At 39.8% G+C, this 24555-nt stretch overlaps 1 protein-coding gene across 7 annotated transcripts in view; it reads right to left on the reverse strand.

Moving 5' to 3' along the window:
* The window catches only part of MAGI3 (membrane associated guanylate kinase, WW and PDZ domain containing 3), a 211945-nt gene that overhangs the window by 86059 nt on the left and 101331 nt on the right, over window positions 1-24555 (reverse strand). For 3 of the 7 annotated variants that reach the window (XM_073319474.1, XM_073319473.1, XM_073319472.1), the window contains 3 exons: window positions 15077-15193; window positions 14690-14827; window positions 6206-6325 (listed from right to left, as the gene is read on the reverse strand). In XM_073319474.1, coding sequence (XP_073175575.1) covers window positions 6206-6325; window positions 14690-14723 — 154 coding nt within the window. In that variant the 5' untranslated portion in view covers window positions 14724-14827; window positions 15077-15193. The remainder of the gene's footprint in view (window positions 1-6205; window positions 6326-14689; window positions 14828-15076; window positions 15194-24555) is intronic. The other 4 variants (XM_073319477.1, XM_073319470.1, XM_073319475.1 and 1 more) reach the window with 2 other exon arrangements.

A 24555-nucleotide genomic window follows, 5' to 3' on the forward strand; every position in this document is an offset into this window, starting at 1 on the left:
AATGCTCCAGAATGAGATTTATAGCAGAGCTTGGTAGGAGTAAAGTAGAGGATTACCTTGACAATCAAAATAATTTCTGTTCTAATGTACAGCAAATATATATAGTAATTAACTAATCTGGAGTAACCTGCAGCCTGTAAGCAGGTTGAAGCTAAAAAGCAAATTAATTTTGTGCTGAAAAGCAAAATATCTATTTGCACAAAAGCAATTTTAAAAAATGATTTCTTAGAGCTGTAATCCTGTGTTTTCAGCTGATAATTTTCTTACCTAATAAAGCTATTAATAAATCAATGCAATACTGAATTATACCTGAGAAAACTGAAAACATTTTGATTCTAATATGTTGTATAAGTTCAAAGGATCAGCATTTTTTCCCAATAAAATAAACGCTCAAACAGAATTTAAATAACTGGTTTTCTCCTCTTATTCAATCATGTGATTTTAATTAGGGAGTGGAGCACAGAGCTTAGCAGGACTCCTGCTGGGTTAACATTTGGTAGATAGATTTTGTTTTGACTGCATAAAATATTAAATAAAATCCCCTATATTCAAATACCATTAAGGATGAGGCATCAACTGAAAATGGGAGTTAAGGTGAAAGCTTCGGGTTAGCCTGGCTTGTTAAAGTCTAGTGAGGGTTGAGGGGATCTCCAGATGCTGGGCAATTGTTCATACTGTATGTGCTGCAAAACCATGGCACAATCAAAAGAGCTTGGCTTAGAGAGCCTGTCAAAGAATGTCCTTCTTTTGGTTATTTTAACAGTAATATACCTTTTCATTTATTTTATTTTTCATATTAGTGAAGAATTAAATCTCAAGAAAATGTCCAATAAATCATAATAGTTCTTTACAAGTTTCATCATCTTTTACACAGAAAAGGTTTTATACAATTTCTAGAATGTGTTTACTCTTGAAGAAGCTTTAGTCACTGAAGTAATCACTTGAAATTTACATAATCTATATTAATACAGATATTTCTAGTGGAAATTTTTATGCATACAAGTAGCCTTTTTACTTTACTTTTCATCTGCATATATATATATATATATATATATATATATATATATATATATATATATATATATATATATACACACACGCGCCAGATTTTTCTTGAAAAAAAATATTTATTGGAGTTAAGGATACCTAAACAAGGATGTTTTAAATCTATTGTAAAAACAAATTTTACAACTAATATATATCTATATTTTTAAAAATACATTGCTCCTGATTAGAAACCTTCAAACCCAGGTTTCAATCCAGAAGAAAAACTTAAGAGGAGCCAGGTTATGATGTTATATAAAAAAGGGTTTACATCTGAGACCTTGATTTAGCTACTGTAGCCATCATCTTTAAAAACAGAGCCCATGCCTGTCTGGTCCTTGAGCAAAAGGATATTAACCATATCACCCCTATACTTTAGCTAGTTCTATGCCTAGTTAAATACTTTAGGAAGATGAAATGTATTAATGGACCTAGTCAGTGACTGAGGATTCCTGCTCAGGATGGAAACAGGAAAATTAACTTTAGTAACTCATACTGAAAGAGAAAAGCCTTGTCTGACCCGCATAAGGTCATAATTATTCAGCTACTGTTTAACAAATATTAGAACATATTTCTAATATTAACTGCTTCCTGTGGCCCTATGTTTAGAACAGTTTTCAACCATAACCACTCACACACAGGCAGCCACTTAAGATATGTCAACAGCACAAATTAGTGTGTTGTTGTAACAGTAGATAGGCCAACCATTGCTAGCTTTAATCTCGCTAATGCAGGTAACAACAGTAGTGATGACATGGAGGCATGGGCTTCAGAACAGTACAAGTGTGGAACTGTGGGGCATACTCACTTTGCTGGCCTATGCTGGGAACCGTACTGCCATGTTTTCACTGTTATTGTTACCTGCACTAATTAGATTAAAGCTAGCACACGTCTACTCGCACTACAATTACTCCTTCCTTCCTAGCTTTAGATACCCAGACAGGCTGAATATTCCTAGTTCCCTAGTATGAACAGAGATACAATAGAGAGAGAAGACCCAAACAGCAACCACAGCAGCAGACTAACTGTGATGGCCTGAATTGTAAAAGCAAAAAAAACAAAACCCAGAAGAACAGGGTAGCAGGCAGGGAAGAGGCCTCTGGAGAAAGTGGGAGAGTGCAGAGAAAGATCCCTGGCAGTACAATGCGTGTGCACAGGAGAAGGGAAGGAAAGGAAACCATGTAGTAGCTTGAAGGGCCAATGGGGTGAAATACACTAGGCTTTTCTTACTGAAATACACACAAACTACAATTAAAAGGGAAAATGAGGACACAACTAAGATTGCAGATATTTTATACAATAAAATTAAAGAAATGGTATATCCAAATGGGGAAGAATTTACAATTACAAGTACAAAAGGTGTGATAGTAATTAAAGGATTTAGCATGCTCGGACAATTTCCTAATTCAGGCTTTGATTATGTAATCTGTTTTGTGTAGTTGTTGACTAGAGCTCCGATGAAGTGAGCTATAGCTCACAAAAGCTTATGCTCAAATAAATTTGTTAGTCTCTAAGGTGCCACAAGTCCTCCTTTTCTTTTGGTGAATACAGACTAACACGGCTGCTACTCTGAAAAAAGATCATGTGTGTTTCCACAGCTATTTAATTAAGAAGAGGATGGATCATATGGAAAGGTTGTGATTTGTACTTGTCTATCAAAAGAAGCAGTATTGTGTATGCATGTCTATACATGTTTTAGTCCTGAGGGAATTCTGTGCCAAAAAATTAAAACTTCTGCACCAAAAATTAAAAATTCTGCACACAATATTTTAAAATTCTGCAAATTATATTTGTAAATAAATAAATGTGGCTCCAGCATGGCAGTGGGGAGCACAGGCCATTGGCTGCACTGAGGTGGGAGATGACCCTGAAGCCCCCACCTCTCCTGGTACAGAGACTTGGCAGTGAGGCTGCACCAGACCCTGACACAGTACAATGGCTGGGCCTGCCCCAGAAACACCCTGGGGCCTTGCCCCTCTGCACCAGGTGCACCATGTGTGGGTGGGCAGGCTCAGTCCAGCAGGATCCAAGTGTGGGGGGCATCCAGGTTTGGGGCAATCGATGCTGGTGGCTCAGTGGGGGAATCTAGGTGCACAGGGCTCGTTGGCAGGGGCAACGGGACTCTGCAGGGGATCCAGGTGAAGGTGGTTGGGGCTCAGGAGGAGGGGGCTGGGTATGGGGAGATGGGCTCAAGCAGGAGGGTCAGGTTGTGGGGGGCCCAGGTGCTGGGGGTCCAGAAGGGGTCCAGGCACTGGGGGGTAGGGCTTGTCAAAGTGAGGGTTCAATGGGCCTGCTTAACAGGGGAGCCCCAGCTGCTGCCGGGGGATGCTGCATGCTGGGCTCCCGCTTCCCCCCCGCGATTCCCCTATCCCCTTTTTTTCTCCATCCCCCTCCCCTCTCTCCCACATTCCCCTCCCCCAGCCCTTTTCCACACACCCCCTTCCTTCTCCACTGCCTCATCCCTCATTTCCCCACCCCTCCTTACCCAGCCCCACCGCGGGCACTAGCTGTTGTGCAGAATAGAAAACAGGAAGGCTCCCAGCACCCAGAAGGGGAGCATGACTGGCACTGGGACCCAGGAGGTGGTGTTCAGCTGCAGCCAGTGGAGCAGTGACACAGCCTCCTTCAGCTGGGCAGCTCTGAGCTTGCAGAATGAGTGGGGGCAGGGACATGTAACCCCATGCCCCCTCCATGCCTGTTTGGAGGAGGGCAATCCTCCCCAAAACTGCGCCCATGGTCACCCCCCACCACGCGGCTTCCCTTTGCTTCCCTGCTGTTTTTTGCAGGGAAATGCAGGAAATCTGCAGGGGGGCCATCTTCTGCGGGTGCGCAGTCCCGCAGAATCCCCCCAGGAGTAATGACAGGTTTCAGAGGAGCAGCCGTGTTAGTCTGTATTCGCAAAGAGAAAAGGAGTACTTGTGGCACCTTAGAGACTAACCAATTTATTTGAGCATGAGCTTTCGTGAGCTACAGCTCACTTCATCGGATGCATACTGTGGAAAGTGTAGAAGACCTTTTTATATACACACACACAAAGCATGAAAAAATACCTCCCCCCACCCCACTCTCCTGCTGGTAATAGCTTATCTAAAGTGATCACTCTCCTTACAATGTGTATGATAATCAAGTTCGGCCATTTCCAGCACAAATCCAGGTTTTCTCACCCCCCCCACACCGAACCCACACACACAAACTCACTCTCCAGGAGTAATGTTTATAATATATTCAGATCCAGGTTGGCTGACACTCAGATCAGCGATCTGAAACACCTGAAGTCATAATTATGACGAGTGAAATCAAGTGCTGGGACATGCCTTCTCTGGGTGCACCCTGGCTGCGGGAAGGGCACCAATGTCGAGCGGGGCTGCCTGCCTGCCACCTGCATGCCAAGGCTTTCTGCAGAGACATGGGGTGCTCAGTGCCCATGAGGCTGCACCATACCTCTCCCTGTGCTGTCTGGGGGGCCCATGCTCTGTGCTTCCCAGCGCTTCCTTCCCTGCATGCAGTCCCCTGGTAGGGAGTGGCCTGGAGACTGCAGGGAGAGGTACTGTGCAACTCCAGCATCCAGGTTGCAGCCCACTCCCTGTTAATGGCCTCCCCTTCTTGCCTGCAGACCCTTATGTCCTGTGTGATTCCCGTGTGCAGGCAGGTTTGCCCAGCTGCAGGCCGAAAAGGAAGCGCTGGGACGGATGGGCTGAGTACTCACTGCAGGCAAGTTTGCAGGGCTGCAGCCAAAACAGGCAGGCCCCAGCACTTCCTTCCCTGACTGCAGCTGCACAAACCAACCTGCAGGTGGGGCCCTTCTTTAAAAAAGTTGCTCCTAAGCAGCACAGTGTTGCAACTATTCAAACCACATTAACACTGATGTGAGCAGGATGGGATCGGTTCACAGCAACGTGTTGCCATTAACTGGAAGTTGATGGTACCAGGATTGCTATTAACCGGCATCTACTGTGTTTACATTTTAATTCAAAAGAGTCGGGCCTTAGTGATGAAAGCTAAAAATCATATATTTAGAGAAACATCCTCATCTGACAAAAGAACAGGAGGACTTGTGGCACCTTAGAGACTAACAAATTTATTTGAGCATCAGGTTTAGTGAGCTACAGCTCACTTCATCGACTGTGGCCACTGAATGCATCCGATGAAGTGAGCTGTAGCTCACGAAAGCTGATGCACAAATTAATTGGTTAGTCTCTAAGGTGCCACAAGTCCTCCTTTTCTTTTTGCAGATACAGCTGCTACTCTGAAACCTATCCCTATCTGAGAGACTTTCATTAAAAATTACCAAACACACCCAAAACCACTACAACAGTAATGAAAATAAAGCCAATGACTAACTGGGATAGCTTCTAGCAAATATTATGGCTATTCTAAAATACTAAAAGCAGAAAGACAACAAAAGTAAAAAACTTTGGAATAATTTATAATATATGTAATAACTCTTAGGCAAGAAATTAAAGCTACAGAAAACTTTTCACACAAAACCCAGAACTATGACCACAAATATATTTAAAGCAAATGTCAACCAAACATACATAAAAGTTTTTAGGATGACTCTGAAAAGCACAATGATATTAAAAAAGCAACAGGTGTTAAAGTGAACTGAACATGTCAGGACACATGGGTTCTAATACTGGGTCACTGTCTCACAGCGTGAGCCGGGACAAGACAACCACTTTGTTCCATAGTTATCCCATCTATACAATGGAGAGAATACTGCTTCCCTGCCCTTGCAAAGCACTATTACTCCTCACAAGCACACGGATCCAAATTTAGGACCTGTCTACACTAAAAATACTGCAGCGGCACAGTTGCACCACTGTGGCGCTCCAGCGAAGATGCTACCTATGCCAATGGGGGGCTTCTCCCATAGGCGTAGGTTCTCCACCCCCCTGAGAAGTGGTATCTATGTCAACAGGAGAAGCCCTCCCATCGACACAGCACAGTCTACACCAGGAGTTAGATCAGTATAACTATGTTGCTCAGGGTTGTGGATTTTCCACACCTCTGAGTGATGTAGTTATATCGACATAAGTTGCTAATTTAGACCAAGCCCAAGACAAAAAGACTGGACACTAACACCATGAAATTCTTCCAGGTCTTTATTCCCATTCTTATAAAAGACTGTAGGTACATGTGTTCAAATTCTGTAACATACCATCATATGTTCCACTTTCTAGCAAGGCTCCACTTTCTTCCAACGCTTTAAACTGTTCAACAGGAATGAAATTATAGTCCACCCCTGGGACCTCCCCATCCCTGGGAGCCCTTGTAGTGCCTGAAAAGACAGAGAAGAAACTGTTGTATAGTTGTCTAGTGCTGTTGGCTTACAAAATACTCTCTCTTGCAGAATTCAACATAAAAAGAAACAGTGGTTATTTGAAGCTTTGCACAGCTACAGTGCCACTCTGGCAAGATAAGGTTCAGAACATTCTCATGAAAGTGAACATTGGAGTATGTGAAACTAGGTCAATAAATTATGTAAGAATAAGAAAGGATATTTGAACAAGAAATGGAAGCCCTCATGAATTTATTATATCTACTGTTATGAAGGGCATACAAAAAGGAATTTTGATACCAGAGTTTAAACTTCCTAAGAATTAACATTCAAATCCCAATACAGCAGGACCTTGATTTTATGAATGTCAATCTTATGACTAACCAGTTATATGAATCCCGTTTCCCAACTGGAAAATAATGAATCAATCACATGTCTAAAAAGTGATGTCTAGGAAAAAGAAGTCAACATCCCTTCACATTCCGATTCCTTCAAACATTGGGAATAGCTTTGCAGTGGTTTGAAGGACAAGAAAGCGATGAATACACCCATACTGCAACTTACCTCTGGAAATTCTGATATGTTCAATCTTAAGAACTTCTCGGTGTTATGAACTCCTCAGTCTCCAACTTTCATTAATATGGCAACAACTCTGAACACTTGCTATATTATGGTTTGCAATGAACAAAGACTCACCAATATATAGAATTATAATCCATTTATATAATAGTCAAAATTCAATCTGAACAAAGCAAAGAAGTTTACAATTCCGCGCTTCTATTATTCAGGTTACAATTGCACCTGCAACACAAGCCCCCATCTTAAGATTTCATTATTAAAATACAAACAATTGCTCGTTGCTCTGAGTTATTTTAGGGATGTAAGTTATATATATTCCTAACAGTTTTATGATCATGGCTATTTTTCTGGACAAGTCATACAAATCCATAAAGGAACTACTCCCCAACTATCTGATGCTTTTTGCTTCCTATAAAACTCAAAACAGCATGGAATAGCTTTGGTGTTTTTTTAAATCGTATCAAATTATGAAAACAGGGCAAATTTCATCCTGCTGAGATTGGCCTTTCAAGGGTCTCTCTAGCACCTAATGGGGCTGTGCAGCAGAAGCTGCAAGTGGAGAGGCTTCACAGAAGGACCTCTGCACTCTCTGCATGCTGTGAAGGGGTATCTAGACCATCATCTGGCTTCTCATAGGCCAGTACAGAGAATGGCAAGGGGTGGCCATATCTTTGTGGCCAGCCACCTTAGCGCTCCATACAAATGGTGCGGAGGAATGAAGACTATAGTTCCAGCATACAGGATAAATAGTAGCCATTTTAGAAAGGAGAGTTGCACTGTAGCCTAGTGGCCTGAACCTAAGTTGAGGGTAGATTTTTCTCTCAGCTCACGTTCCTTTCACCAACATAAAGCCAGATGGCAAGCAGGACCAGCTCGAGGCACCAGCAAAGCAGGCAGCACGTTTCCGGGGCGGCATCCTTTTTTTTTTCCAGGGCAGTTGCGCTCTTGGAGCTGAGCCACTTAGATGGGGAGAGGGCGCCGTGCCCCCAGCCGCATCGGGAAGGGGAAGCCCCAGCCCTGGGATACCGAGCTGCCAGGCTCCAGGCACTAGCTAGAAAGCAGGAGCTGAGCCGCCTCATCTGTGTACTGGATCCTGCGCTGCCTTGTGCCACCCCTTAACTCGGGGCTTCTCGGCGTGGTCGGGCGGGGGAGGAGGGAAAGCCCCTGCAGGCGCTGGGAGAAAGTGACATCACTCCCTCTGCTTCCAGCGCTGCTGCGAGCCTCAGCCCCACCTGAGCTTGGGGCAGCAAATCTTTTGCTTGGGGGGCAAAAAACCTAGAGCTGGCCCTGATTGCAAAGGGTTTTTTAATGCAGGTGAAGCAAATTTCATCCTATCAGTGTCACTTACAAACAAACTATAAAAAGTTTAATTTCCAGTCTATACAAATTATTGTAATTACTGAATAAATAATAAATATACAACTTGATAGTTACAATAGAAACAAAATGAATTTCATTTGGCAACTTGTCAGATGATTGCAGGTTATGAACTGTCTTGGACAATACTTAATTTTACATCCATTTCATGCTCTTTAGAATTTTGACAATCTGCTAGCAAATGGATGAGTGAAAAACAGCAGCAAATATACACTGGTTCTAATTTTTCTCTCATTGTGATCTTTAGATCTTTGTTATAACTGCTAATGGTGACAAGTTTACATACAATGAAAGCCATAGGAATGGTAGCCAATGAATCCAAAATATCTCCGGTACTTCTACAAGTAGTACAAGGTTCTTTTAATTAACTCTCCCTTCAGAGGGTGTGCTAATGGGTGATTTATTTACCTGCTAAGTCAAGTCCAGAATCCTGTTAGTTATGTAAAACTTCCTACTTTCCTAGGAATGGAGTCTCCTGACAAAACATGAGGAAATAGACCTCTCTCTTGCTTTTTAGTTACAGGGTTACACACAACCCTTACGTCATTTGAAGCTCACGAAAGCTTATGCTCAAATAAATTGGTTAGTCTCTAAGGTGCCACAAGTACTCCTTTTCTTTTTGTGAATACAGACTAACACAGCTGTTACTCTGAAACTTGTCATTTGAAACTGTGACTTTGGCAACAAACATATGCTTTTTCATATCACACTGTACATGGGATACCTGACAAACTTAATTTCTAATGAATCTAGAACAGTTTTAAACATTAGTCATGACGAAAACTTTGACTTTCATTACATGTTTTGACATGTATCTTAACTACATCTATTAAATGAAAAAGGCTTTTGATCTTATACTGAGGGTAGAAAGTGGAAATATCTTAAGAATAAAGGCAAATGAACTTCTTTTTTTCAAGTCACTAATCCATCCAAAACATTCAAATTGTTTAAACTTATCATGTTTCAATGTGAAAAATACAATCAATTGACAATAGCTTCTGCACTTCAGTATTAGATCACTTTGTCAAGAATTCCATTAGATTTAAATTTTCTAATGTGGCAAAGATGAAATAAAATAATCACTTTGCTTTTGTGCCCATATGACAAATATTGATATGAAACATTCATAAGCCTTTGATCCCCACCCCCAATAAACTACCTCTGTATATGACAGCAGTTTATACCTCTCAATCTAATCTTATGAAAATTTAAATTGACAATTACATTCTCATCTCACAATTTTGTCTAGATTGATTGCTAGGTCATTCACATAAAACTAACATTTAACTTTTGCCAGTAGACATCTCATAGAATTTATAGTAAATGTTCTGATGAGAATGTCGGTGTCATAAAATACTAATTAAAAACAGTTTTTTGATACCATGCAAATTGTGCCACTTCACTGTACACAGACTGAAGACACAAACTGAATATTACCCTGTGCAATGGAAACATTAGGTGCGTGAAGGAAGGCATGTTGAAACACAGTTTAAATATCAACTTAACTCACTTCAACTCCTTGAATTACTTTATTAACTAAAGATTTTTTTTTAAGTCCACAGCACAAGATAAGTGTGGAAAAGCACCCACACACTAGAAAGACAACATCTCAGGTCAGAAGAAGTTAATATGCAGTAGATGAATACTGCAGAAAAGAATAGCATGAGGTTTCAATGAGACTTACTCCTCAAAAACAAATGAGATTCATTGGTGAACCTGAGTTTTTATTGTTTTATTTATTTATTTTATTCTACATAACCAAAAGGAAATGGCAAATATTTCCTCTCTTTCACCTTCCTGGATGTCTCTCATCATGCATATCATCCTTTTAAACAGAGGTTATGCAATGACTGGGTCAGTTTGGTCCCTGGTCTCTGATATGCCAATGTGCTGCATGTAAATCCCAGTGAAGTTTGTAGATGACAGGAAGTCACACAGACTAAAAAGGTCTTGCTATGCAAATTACTTCCTCGGGGTATTTATCAGTGGTGCTCTATACCCCAGCCTATTCCACTGAAGTCAGTCGGAACCTCCCAGTGAGCAGCACTGCTGAAAATCAGGTCACTTATTTGGGCTAAGTACTGAGTTAGTAGCCTAAGTTTAAGACCTCATTTTTGAGATCTTGGGCTTTGTTCTTGGAGACATGATAGTGATCAGACTGGAGTTTGGTTTTGCTACTTATAGAACTGCAATATTATACCCCTAGAATCACACACTGTTTCAACACACCTCCGAACCTGTAGAAAAGGAGGGCCTGTTGATTTCATCACTAGGGTCTCCTTATTTCACAGGGAAAGGAGAGGTGTATTTTACTCATACTATTCACAGCTCAATAACTTTTTTGTCCTTTTTTAATGCATTTTCTAATCAATGTTTTTTCTTTCCTCAAACAAATTATTCACTTGTTAGATCAGTGATTTCCATTCTGCAGTGTTGGTATTCATACATGTGGGTGTTCCTAATTTCACAATGCAGAGCATTAACTGAAAGCAAAGTTATGGCTAGCAGGAGTTACCTAATCAGAAACAATTAAAGATAAGGCAAAACCATTATTACAATAAAAATGTCTTGTATGTAACTTTCTATGAAGCAGTTATTATTTAAAGAATGAGATAGTGTTATAGAGTGCTGGGCTATATCAGCATACAGGCACACACTGTTGAAAAGATAGGAAACTTGGAGGTAATGAGGGAGCATCAATCATCTTGCTATGATTTTAGGAGGAAGAGAGTTTTAGAAATTATAAATTATGATGAGAGGAAGACAGAGACAATAAAAAGCTGGAGGACGAAGTGATGTGAGAAAGAAAAATGTTCACACATGCTATGAGCCTGACTGATTTACTGTACAGAAGTTGGTGAAGACCTGGGCCAAGCAATATTAATTGAAATTTTTTGGGGGGTTGTGGAATAGCTGTATATAGTCTGCTACCATTATGATGATGTATCACTTCCTTAATGTCTCTTGAATGCTCTTGGAAATTTAGTAATTAATGATGTCACTAACAAAGCAAAATTGATTTCTGACCCCCTATTACATAATTGGGTTGGATCAAATTTATTTCAGTCTTTTCAGCCATTTGTATGCCTGTACTCTATATTATTAGATGAATTTGTTTCTGCTTTCATAATTCACAATGGGACCCAAGTAGGTAAATCATCATGGAGCCTGGAATGTGATATTGCCACTGCATGAGTTTTTGATTGCAGTCTGTGAACGTCTACAAGGAGAACATACATTTAACAGTCTCTTCAGTGTAGCAGAGAAAGGTATAAACTGATCCGGTAGCTGGAGAGCAAAAAAGTAAAAGTAAACAATGCTGGATAGCAAAAAACCTAAACTTTCAAAGCAATCTAGCAAACGGGTCATGCTAATTCAGAAATGTTCAAAATGTACAAGTCGAGCAAACAAGGAAGCTCTAGTTAACAGAAGCGTGATTAATGCTCTCCTGAAGCAAGGATTACAGTGATTCATTATTGCATACCATCTTCTTTAACCTCAACAATCTTTTAAAAACTTGTCAATTTTACTCCAATGAACAATGTGAACAGCTCCGTCAGTAAGTGAACCTCATTTCCATTACACTGGTTTTTTTTTTAAACTCCTCATTCTTTCACTCATAAAATGAAGTGAATATTTTGCTTCCCCTGGTGTAATCCTGGGCATGCTGAATCTTAGAACCACTCATTATCAACTTGCCAAGATCCAAGCCATTAATTACACTGGTCACAAAAAGAAAAGGAGTACTTGTGGCACCTTAGAGACTAACCAATTTATTTGAGCATAAGCTTTCGTGAGCTACAGCTCATTTCATCGGATGCAACACTCACGATGTAGCTCACGAAAGCTTATGCTCAAATAAATTGGTTAGTCTCTAAGGTGCCACAAGTACTCCTTTTCTTTTTGCGAATACAGACTAACACGGCTGTTACTCTGAAAACTGGTCACAAAATAATAGGTAAATAAAAAATGTGCTAAAAAATTACATGCCTGACGCTATGACAAAAAACACTTTAACATGTGATTAATATAAGGCAAGAAGGGACCACTGTGACCATCTAATCTGACCTCCCCTATAATATAGGCCATAGAACTTCCAATATAATTCATAGAAAAATATCCTTTTAGAAAAGCATCTGATCTTGATTTAAAAATTGTCAGTGATGGAGAATCTACCATGACATGTGGTAAATTTTTCCAACTGTTTATTACTCACTGTTAAAAATTTACACCTTATTTCCACTCTGAATTTGTCTAGCTTCGATTTCCAGCTACCAGATCAGTTTATACCTTTCTCTGATACACTGAAGAGCCTATTAAATATTTGTTTTCCATGTAGACATTCACAGACTGTAATCAAGTCACCCCTTAACCTTTCTTTTGGTAAGACAAATAAGACTCTCAGAGCTCAATCTATCACTATGAGGCATTTTTCTAATACTTCAATCATTCTCATGGCTCTTCCTGAACCCTTCTCCAATTTACCAAATCTTTCTTGAATTGTGGGCACTAGAACTGGTCACAGTATTCCAGCAGCTATTGCACCAGTGCCAAATATGGTGGTAAGGTAACTTCTCTTCTCCTACTTGAGATTCCCCTGTTTGTGCATCCCAGGATCCCGTTAGTTCTTTTGGCCATCATGTCAAACTGGGAGCTCATGTTCAGCTGATTATCTACCATAACACCCAAATCTTTTCAGACTCACTGCTTCCCCGCTTAGTCCTCCTCCTGTAATTATGGCCCATGTTCTTTGATCCTATATGTATACATTCCCATTAATCCATATTACAAAACATAGTGTTTATGCCCAGTTTACCAAGTGATCCAGATCGCCCTGAAACAATGACCTGTCTTCTTAATTATTTACCACTCCTCAGATTTGTGTCTCATCTGCAAATTTTATCAATGCTGATTTTATGTTTTCTTCCAGGTCATTGATAAAAATATGAAACAGCATAGGATGAAGAACTGATCCCTACTGGAAACACATCCACTTGATGACGACTCCCTATTTACAATTACATTTGAGACCTATCAGCCAGTTTTTTATTAATGTAATGTGTGCCATGTTAATTTAATATTCAAGTTTTTTAATTAAAATACTTCAAATAAAACTTATCAGTCATTCTAATGAGTAAATACCTCATATGGAAAGTACAGCGTGGCTTTTGGATAATTGAGAAATGGAATGTCATGATAATGCGAAAAGCATCACACAGACAGGAGGTCTGTGTGATAATTGTGGGGATGTCCTTTAAACTGAAAGATACTCTCTGATAAGCTAGAAAAGTACATTATTTTTATCCAAGCTGTCAGTTTGTGGTGGTTCTAAAAGCTATGATAACCCAATTGGGTCCTCATAACTCCCTAAAAAAAATTTCAGATTGCATTTCACAATTGCAAAATGGTGTTCATTATCCATTACCATTCATAGTAGTGAATACAAATGAGGTGCTTTAGACCTTATGTTTGGTCAGAACTGTCCTATATCAGTCATGTAATGAATGCCATGTGCATGCCATACAGTACCCGTTGCCACCAGAAAGCCATTCACTTCAGTAAAGCTTTGCCTTGGCTTGTTTGTTAATTAATTTGTAAATATTCTTGCATCAAAAGTACACTGAATACTTTGTTTTTTAGTAATTAAGTACGATAATGAGCTTAAAATGTGCTGCTCCAATGAACAATTTTATCCTCTGTAAAGTCTAAGAGCCCATCATCATCATACAAGCAGGCAATCAGCATTAAGCATTTTAACCATATTTATAAGAGCCTTTGAAGCTGATCAGTGATGGGTGACTGAAGTGAGAGAAATTGAGAAGATAATGATTTTTCACTCAGGCTGCAGGAGCAGCAACCTCTTAATGATTCCTGGCTGAAGACATGTTAGCAGGTGGGCTTTATGGATGGGGAAAATACTACGAGATGCCAGCCATTCCAGCCTGCAGTGGATTAAGAGGTGAGGCTCATCCCATGGTGCCCTCTCGTTAATGCTTGCTCTGCAACTCTACTGTGCCTATTCTAATTTAGAAAGACCACTCCTCCTTTCCCCAACCAGTGGACCATGCTATAGGTCCCTCTTCCATCCCACTAAATTTCAGGCTCAGACATGTTACAAGTGCACCCATAACGTCCCTTGTGCACCCCACCTGGTTGTGTTCCAGCTCAGTCTCCTTCTTCACAAACAGCTCTTCTACAATTATACCCTTTCCTTCCTTTCCATTTTCTCTAACATCCAGCCTAACTACAGGTGGTCACCTGGAGATCTTAATCTCCCCTTTGTGAAAAGCCACAAAACTGGCTAGGCGGGTGTGTGCGTGTGTGAGAGAGACTGCCCCAAAATCAATGGTGAGAGTTATATTATACTAGTTATAGTAAAGATGTCTCACTCCCGCTAGGTTTACTTACTCTTATGCTGACATGAAATCTTTATTTGTTGCATTCTTTAATGGTGTTTAGAGGCAGTACCAATGAGTTTTAAAAAAGACAGACACTCTTGAAGTCCTCTGAACTTGGAATTTTGACATTTTTGCTGGTTTGTCAATTCTTTAATATATAAAAATAAGATTATCAATAGACTAATTTTCCATTGCATCCCAAGTTAACTTAGAACATTTCTTAATATGGATTCTAACAAAGAGGCTACCTAAAAATAGCCTTTATGCAAAGGAATCCTCACTGAAAGGGTGGAAATGTGAAACAACACAGGATCAAAGGGAAAAAGCTTACAGGATTCTTGAGTTATGTGAGTTTAACTGAAATAGATTAATTTATGCTAGCACTCTACATACTTACATGGGATGGTTCTCAGGTAAAGATTGTCTCTGATCACTTGTTGGAGTTTATGGTCTATTGAGCCTTTCTGGAACTGCAGGCTCAGGTAGTGACGCAAGTCTTTGTTGATCACTTTTCCTTTAAAATATAAGAAAACGATATAATGAAAAACTTGCAAAAAATATTTAAGATGATGCTCATATCAACTAATCTGCATTTCACTGCAGTAAACATCTCTGCAAAATCTAAAATAGAAAGGAAACTACAACTTAGTTTATTCAAAAGCACTAGATTGGTCAGAAAAGCTGCATGCTCCTGGGACCAGATCCTCAGCTGGTGTAAATTGATGTAGCTCCACGGACTTAAACTGAAGTCAATCAAGCTACGCTTTTTTATAACCAGTTGATAATCTGGCTCCTGGATTATTAGATTTTCACCAGTCCTGTTGACATTGAACAAGAGTCTCTGTGACAAGACTCACCCCCTTTTAGGCAGGACAGATGAAATATTAAGACTTTAAAACTTTACTAAAAGCTAAGAGCAGAATACTTTTAGCCAACCCATATTTATGCGTCAAAGAACACGTAAACCCATGAAGCAGCATAAGTGCAACATTAATCTTAGTGTTGTCTGCCGCCAACAGTAAGAAAATATAGGTGAAGTACTAAAGTGCTAAGGATTACTGGCCACAACAGATGCGGTGCTGGCTAAGGACTACTGAAATTCCAAACCACTTTAGGGGAATGGCTAGAATGAGTAGAATGGCTCAGGAACTGAATAACAGCATACAGCCTACAGTTTAATGAGAGACTACTGCAGGATAGCATACAAAAAGTACTGGCATACTGGGCTTAAAAACAAACACACATCTTACAGTGCTTGCAGCTGCTTCACACGCAGGTAATAGAGGGAACCTGTACAATCCAGGCATGTGACTGCATTATCAACTGAGAGCCCAGCTGGAGATTCAATGTCGCCTGCATCACCAATGTGTTCATCACTAATCAGAAAATCATGTATGGTTGTATTTATTAATCTACAAATAATAAAGCCAGACATTTTATTTCAAATTTGTAAATTGTGTCTGGAAGTCTTAAAATTATTGTTTTGATTTGCAAGCTTTTATCTTGCACCCTTAGATTTAGCTTCTTTATTTGATTTATTGACTTATAAGAAAATGGATTTACAAACCCTGATGAAAGTTTACAAATCCCACTTTGGATCCGTAAATCCTATTAGAGATTTGCAAATTGAAAAAAATAAATCCAAAATACAAATTTTTGATTTACAAATTCTCACAGGATTCTAATGACTGTTCTGTAAAGCCTGTCCTTATCAGGTTTAAAAAAAACACTAACATTTGAACTTAGTCCCTACCATTAAAAACTACATGTGTGCTTCAGCAGCAGTTTCTTATTTTGTTCTGGGAGATGCCACGTGCAATGACTCTCAAAGCCCACAATTCAAGAGCTACCCATTACTGCAGTCCAGTGGTTAGCTCAAACAGTTAAAAGTAGAAGAGCTCCACCAAAGCTGGAACCACAACAAAAATGTTAACTGTCATCATAGTGATTCCATTTCAAAACTCCTTATAGCATATATGTCCCAACCATGACAATTAGCGGTGTGTGAAAAAATTGAACACAGAGTTAGAGATCACCTGAAATTTAATAGATCAAATCGTTTGCAACTAGAGACTGTTAACTATGTGCTTTGCATACCTGTTTTCGGTATCTAATGGGATAACTAGCACATGAATTAAGGATCTGAATATTGTGGCCTTTATGCTTCTGGCAGATTACAACAAATGGCACACATTTAAAAAAAAAAAAATTTCCACACCCCCCCTTAAAAGGTTTTTAGCTTTCTACTATGGAAATGGATTTTTCTGGAGCACCTTCTACTGACTTATCTATGCTGACAGATTTTTGCAGTTTAAAACATAAAAATGGTTAAGATAATAAAACTATGTTTAGAAATCATTTAAATAATTAACACTCTCTCTACAAAGCTCTCTTTATATAGTATTGTTGCTGTATTTGGCTGCTGCAATTGAGAGAATCAGATCTTAATAATCAGAGTAGTGAAATATACAATAATCAAGAAAATCAGCTAGTCACGTTAATCATGAGGGGCAGCTGTTGCTGTAACAGAGTGAGCCCAGGTCAGGGAAAAAGAACTCATATTCTATCCCTAATTCTCATCATCACTGACTAGATCAGTGGTTCTCAACCAGGGGTACACCCCCTTGGGGTACATAGAAGTCTTCCAGGGGATACATCAACTTATCTAGATATTTGCTTAGTTTTATAACAGACAATGTAAAAAGCACTCGAAGTCAGTACAAACTAAAATTTCATACAGTCAATGACTTTATACTGCCCTATATAATATACACTGAAATGTAAGTACAATATTTATATTCCAATTTATTTATTTTATAATTATATGGTAAAAGGAAGTCAGCAATTTTTCAATAACAGTGTGCTGTGACACTTTTGTGTTTTTATGTGTGATTATGTAAGCAAGTAGGTTCTGAATGAGGTGTAACTTGGGGGTACACAAGACAAATCAGACTCCTGAAAGGGATGCAGTAGTCTTGGAACATTGAGAGCCACTCAACTAGATGCGTCACCTTGCGCCACAACCACTATGCCTGTGTTACACCACTTACAAAAAGGCAATAATATCCCTCAAAAGTGCTTTGAGATCTATAGATAGGCTAAGAAAGTGCTGTTAAACTGCCAAGTATTACATTACAATTAAATAAATATCTGTTGATAGAACCATGCCCCAAACCCCATTAAATCAGGCAATGATAACACTTCCTATTGGAAGTAAGCAAATAGGTTATGCATCTAAGCTAGATCAATTGTCAAATGGGATCCTGCATTTGTGGTGTTTAAGTATTATGTTACAGGAAGGTTCTTAACAATTATTCCTTTGTGACACTCCTGTCAGGTACCATTAGCAAACCTGTCATATTGCCAGATAACCACTGCCCCTCTAGCACACAAATAACTGAGCCCTTGTTTTACTGCTTTATCCCTCTGACAGAAGGGTACAAAGCAATCTATTGTACGCTGTCATCTTCACTGAACCCAAGTGAGTGTGCTTTCTCTGAGCTCTGCAAATTAAAGTTATGTACTTCATCAGAATGTCCAAATCTTAGAGTGGAAGAATTTAAATGATCATTTGTTTTCAAAGGCTATAAAAAGGATGGTATATGGAGGTGTATGGAAGAATCACAACAATAAGGGCACTGAAAGTTATACTTATAAGTTTCTTTGCAACTTACAGTACATAACGTGAACCTCTGGACTTAATAACGTCACCGGAAATTTTCACAACCCAAACAATACATCAGATGATACATAAAATTAACTCTTTAGATTACAAACTCTTAAGGGAGTAAATGTTGTATGTGCTGTACAGTGCCAGCAAAATGGGAATCTGATTCTGATTTGGGGCCACAAAGTTCTGCAGCAATTAGGGCTGTCAATTAATTGCAGTTATCTCACGTGATTAACTAAAAAAAATTAACTGCAATTAAAAAAATTAATCGTGATTAATTGCACTGTTAAACAATAGAATACCAATTGAAATTTATTAAATATTTGTGGGTGTTTTTCTACATTTTCAAATATATTGATTTCTATTACAACACAGAATACAAAGTATACAGTACTCACTGTAGATTAGTTTTTATTACAAATATCTGCGCTGTAAAAATGATAAACAAAACAAATTGTATTTTTCAATTCACCTCATACAAGTACTGTAGTGCAATCTCTATTGTGAAAGTGTAACTTCCAAATGTATTTTTTTGTTACACAACTGCACTCAGAAACAAAACAATGTAAAACTTTAGAGCCCACAAGTCTACTCAGTCCTACCTCTTGTTCAGCCAATCACGAAGACAAATAAGTTTGTTTACATTTACGTGAGATACTGCTGCCTGCTTCTTATTTACATCACCTGAAACTGAGAACAGGCATTTGCATGGCACTTTTGTAGCTGGCATTTCAAGGTATTTACGTGCCAGATATGCTGAACATTCGTATGCCCCTTCATGCTTCAGCCACCATTCCGAAAGACATGCTTCCATGCTGCTGATGTTCGTTAAAAAAAATAGTGTGTTAATTAAATTTGTGACTAAACTCCTTGGGGGAGCATTGTATGTCTCCTGTTCTGTTTTACCTGCATTCTGCCGTATATTTCATGTTGTAGCAGTCTCGGATGATGATCCAGCATATGTTTGATTTACGAACACTGTAACTGCAGGTTTGACAAAATGCAAAGGTGGTACCAATATGAGATTTCTAAAAATAGCTAAAGCACTCGACCCAAGGTTTAAGAATCTGAAGTGCCTTCCAAAATCTGAGAGGAACAAGGTGTGGCGCATGCTTTCAGAAGTCTTAAAAGAGCAACATTTCGATGTGGAAACTACAGAACCCAAACCACCAAAAAAGAAAAGCTTACTTCTGCTGGTGGCATCTGACTCAGATGATGAAAATGAACATGCATCGGTCCGCTCTGCTTTGGATCATTATCGAGCAGTGAAGAAGAGAGTCATTGTTAAATAATTACAACTTCTTGAATGTAATATGAAAGTCCAGGTGCTACTGATTACATATTATATGGCCCATGTTGATACAAACATTAATGCTAAGTATAACCAAGATTTCCCATATATTTATAGATCAGAACTGTCAATGTGAAGAGAAGACGCGTAATTAGAGCCCTACCAGATTCATGGTCCATTTTGGTCAATTTCACAGTCACAGGAATTTAAAAATTGTAAATTTAATGATTTCAGCTTTCTAAATCTGAAATTTCATGGTGTTTTAACTGTAGGGGTCTTGACCCAAAAAGGAGTTGGGGGGGGGGGGTGTCGCAAGGTTATTGTAGGGGGTGTTACAGTACTGCTACCCTTACTTCTGAGCTGTTGCTGGCTGCAGCGTTGCCCTCAGAGCTGGGCAGCTGGAGAGCAGCGGTTGCTGGCCAGGAGCCCAGCTCTGAAGGCAGAGCTGCTGTCAGCAGCAGTGCAGAAGTACCGATGGCATGGGATGGTATTGCCACCCTTATTTCTGCATTGCTGCCTGCAGAACTGGGCCCTCAGTCAGCAGCCACCCTGGCTGCCCAGTTCTGAAGGCAGCAGTGCAGAAGTAAGGGTGGATGATATGGTACTGCCATCCTTATTTCTGCACTACTGCTGATGGGGTGTTGCCTTCAGAGCTGGGTGCTGGGCCAACAGCTGCCGCTCTCTGGCTCCCCAGCTCTGAAGGCAGCACAGAAGTAAGGGTGGCAACACTGTGATCCCTCCTTAAAATAACCTTGTGACCCCCCTAAACCTCCTTTTTGGGTCAGGACCTCCAATTTGGGGAATGCTGGTCTCCCCCGTGAAATCTGGGCTTTTGTATGCTTTTACCTTATACTGTACAGATTTCACGGTCCATGACATCCTTTTCATGGCTGTGAATTTGGTAGGCCCTACCCATATTACTGCAAGGACAGAGAATCATTATAATAAAAGTAAGACGACAAACGATCACAGAAAGGGGCTTGTCATAACAATACAAATATATAGAGCAATTATTTGTAAAGTAATGTCTATAAGTCCATGATATGTGCAAACCTGGAATACTGCATGCTGTTCTGGTTGCCCCATCTCAAAAACGATACATTACAAATGGGAAAGATACAGAGAAGGGAAACAAAAAATGATGAAGGGTACGAACAGCTTCCATCTGAGGAAAGATTAAAAAGACTGGGACTATTCAGCTTGGAAAAGAAACAACAACAGGGGGTATGACAGATCTATAAAATCATGAATGGTGTGGAGAAAGTGACTAGGGAAGTGTTATTTACCCCTTCACATAACAGAATAACAGGGAGTCACCCAATGAAATTAGGAGGCAGCAGGTTTAAAACAAACATAAGGATGTACTTCTTCACACAACGCACAGTCAACCTGTGGAACTCATTGCCAGGGGATGTTGTGAAGACCAAAACTATAACTGGATTCAAAAAAGAAATAGATAAATTCATGGAGGATAGGTCCATCAGTGGCTATTAGCCAATACTATCAGGGATGCAACTCTATGCTCCGAGTCTCCCGAGGCCTCTGACTGCCAGATACTGGGACTAGATGACAGTGGATGGACCATTTGATGATTGCCCTGTTCTGTTCATTGCCTTTAATGCATCTGGCATTGGCCACTGTCAGAAGACAGAATACTAGTCTAGATGGACCATTGGTCTGACCCAGTGTGGCCGTTCTTATGTTCTTACTTCTGATAAGTAAGTATTTTCCAGACACAGTGAAGGTTAAGAAATGACTGCATTTTATATCAGCTAGATGAGATATTCTTTAATCTTTGTGCCACGGTTTTCCAGTTGTAAAATAGATCAATAATGCTTACCTATTTACCCTGTCTTGACAGGAAAATTGTGAGGCTTAATATCTAGTTTGATTTTTATTCAAGTTCACTTAACAACATAATTACTCAAAATATGGGAGCTGGCTCTCAAGTGCAGTCAGCTGGTGAATTTCAGAATTGGCAAAACCAGATTAGTATATCCAGAGGTTAATGCATCCAGAAACCTGGTCTTCCCATAAATGCCTTGCCTGAAGTACAGAAAACTAATTTTGAATTGCAGAACACCACTGGGCTGTCCACAATTCTCTGCACCTTCCCTCTCTAATTTAAATGTCCCTTAAATCCATTAATAATTTGGGTTAAAAGAGGCCGTAGCACGTCACTGGATGCTATTTTTTGCTAGGTTGAGTGTAAAAATCCACTTTGACCCAGTGTCAAACACACAGAGCTTTAAGTCGACAATAATACAAATCTGCAATTATGTACTCTAGGTGTGTAACACCTAGTTTCCGTTAGTTTCTTTTCAGTAAAATAATAGACAAAAGGAAAATTTCCAAATTTAACTCTATATCTGTAGAGAAATCTGTTGAGTGGATTTTAATTACCTTAACATTTCCACTTTCCTCCTGAAATCAGAACTAGCAAAAGAACACTAGCATGTAACAACAACATGCAGTGCTTAGTATAGTACTAGCAATAAGCCACCTAGCAATTTGTTTCTCAGCTTCATTCAACAATGTCTGCTATTTCAATAATTATTTTTTAGAAACATAACAATAGTATTAAGAGGATGCCACAATGCAACCCTCTCAGCTTTTTAGCAAGTGACCAACAGTTTATAAAGTATTTATCACAAAAAGGGTGAGTATTTTACAAGAACAATGGCAGATTTTCCAACCTGAAACTCAAACAACTCACCACTGCTCTCATTGGTTAAGCATTCTTTGTCGTTATGGCAGTATGAATGTTATGAAACTCAAACCTTGAACTGAATTCCCTCTTTTGCTGTCATGAACTGTTCTGCACAAAGCTTTGGATTTGCTTCCTACAGCATAATGAGCAAGACATGTCTTGGAAAATGAAAATAAATGGTGTAATCTCCAGCACAAAAAAGTATTTTCCATTTGTTAGAACACATTGGTTTACTGCTTGTAGACACGCTGATTTCTCAATATTGAAACAAATGTTTCACTACTCAAATGGCACATCTAAGAGTCACAGCTAGATTTGTTGCATTTCACTTTAACAATAAGTATATTTCACTTAAATAAACTAGATGAATCTGGTTGTTAACTACTTCAGACTGCTGCATGTTCTGAGAAACTTTATATAAAAGGTAAAATACGTAAAGATAGCCCCCCATAGCAAATGGAATGTTACTCACTAAACATTTCTCAATAAATATCAACATGTATGGTACAGATGAAGTATAAATGAAGCTCTTAAAGATAGACTGACATGAAGGAGTTGGTCTTAAAATACAAAAACCTAATGCAAGGATTTGGCTGTATTCTCAGAATAATTCAGGACTAAATTACTATACAGAGCCTAAAATGGTCCCCCTGGGGAAGACAGAATAAAGGCAGACAAAATATTGGGAGAAACAAAATGCCAGAAACCCAACCAGAAAATGGTGACATGAATCAGAAAGCACAAAATAAAGTGATAGCAAAGATGCTTTAGGCAAGCGCTGAAGCCTATTCTTATATAAGAATAGTTACTACCGTTCTCAGAGCCCATGATTCCTCTTAAAAACATCCTATCAGCCCCTGCAACAGAAGCTCAGACATTTAGGATTTCTATTCATTGTGCTACAAAATTAACCCACAGGGGAAACACATGAAATATAGGAGCCAGTCAAAGAGAGTAATGTACTTTAAACACACTTTGGGATCTCCAGACTGCGTGCGCGCAAGCTTCTTCTGTTCTGTCTCCACTTAAATTATTTTATACACTTCCTCCTGAAGTCACCCTATCTGAAAGGCTTGATTTTCATCCTTGGGAGAGAACTACAGGCTGAAAATAATACTCTTAAAATTTGAGCGATCTGACACCTATTTCACCCATTTTAGTTACAATCCTATCACAGTATGATTAACTTATAATATCAGAGACAGTGGCAGTGTGGTCTGGACACTGGACAGAAGGGAAAATCAGGAACTTCCTAGTTCTAATCCCAGCTCAGACAAAAAATTACCCTGAGGCTTTAAGGTCTTGTTTACACTACCAAGTTGTGTCGCCAAAACTGCCATCTGTTGACCCAAACGAGTGCGTACACACTGTGAGGCACCTTTTGTCGAGGAAAATGCCCAGTTGTGGCGATAAAATACATCCACCCGCATGAGACATTTACGTCTTTTTCCTCTACATTTTTGTTGACAAAGTGCAAGTGTAGACACCATGCTTCATTTCACCACTTTAGTTGGCCTCCAGGAGGTGTCCCACAATGCCCATCCTCACTGCTCTGGCCAGCAGTTTGAACCCCACTACCCTGCAGCCCAGTAAACAACTATCCGCCCCTCCCCCTTAGAAGCCCCAGGGATTTTTGAAATTCCATTTCCTGTTTGCTCCGTTTGGAGAGGTCTCATCGCATCTTCCCAGGTGACCATGGCAGGTTATCACAGCAAACACTCTCCCGCTTGGACCACTGCAGAGCTGTTGGATCTGCTCAGTATATGGGAATAGCAGACTATGCAGCCCCAGCTGTGCTCCAGCCATAGGAATTGGGATACCTACGGGCAGATTTCTCGAGGCTTATGCGAAAGGGGCTATGATCGGGACACAGTGCAGAGCAAAGATAAAGGAGCCAAGGCGGCCATACCATAAGGCGAGGAAGGCAAACCGTCGCTTAGGTGCTTCACCTAAGACCTGCCAGTTCTATAAGGAGCTGGATGCTATCCTCAGCAGCAACCCCACCTCCATTGCCAAGAGCCCCATGGATACTTCAGAGGGCACGGAGGCGGCGGAAAGAGGATCTAACCCAGAGGACAAAGTTATTGATGAAGAGGTGGAGTTAGATAAGGATGTGCAGCTCCCGGCGGGGTCACCCAGTGGGGCAGGCAGCCAGGAACTGTTGTCCACTCCTGAGGTGTCTAACTAGTCTCAACAGTTGCTCTC

Source organism: Lepidochelys kempii, chromosome 21 (assembly GCF_965140265.1).
Source record: "Lepidochelys kempii isolate rLepKem1 chromosome 21, rLepKem1.hap2, whole genome shotgun sequence".
Classification (NCBI taxonomy): domain Eukaryota; kingdom Metazoa; phylum Chordata; order Testudines; family Cheloniidae; genus Lepidochelys; species Lepidochelys kempii.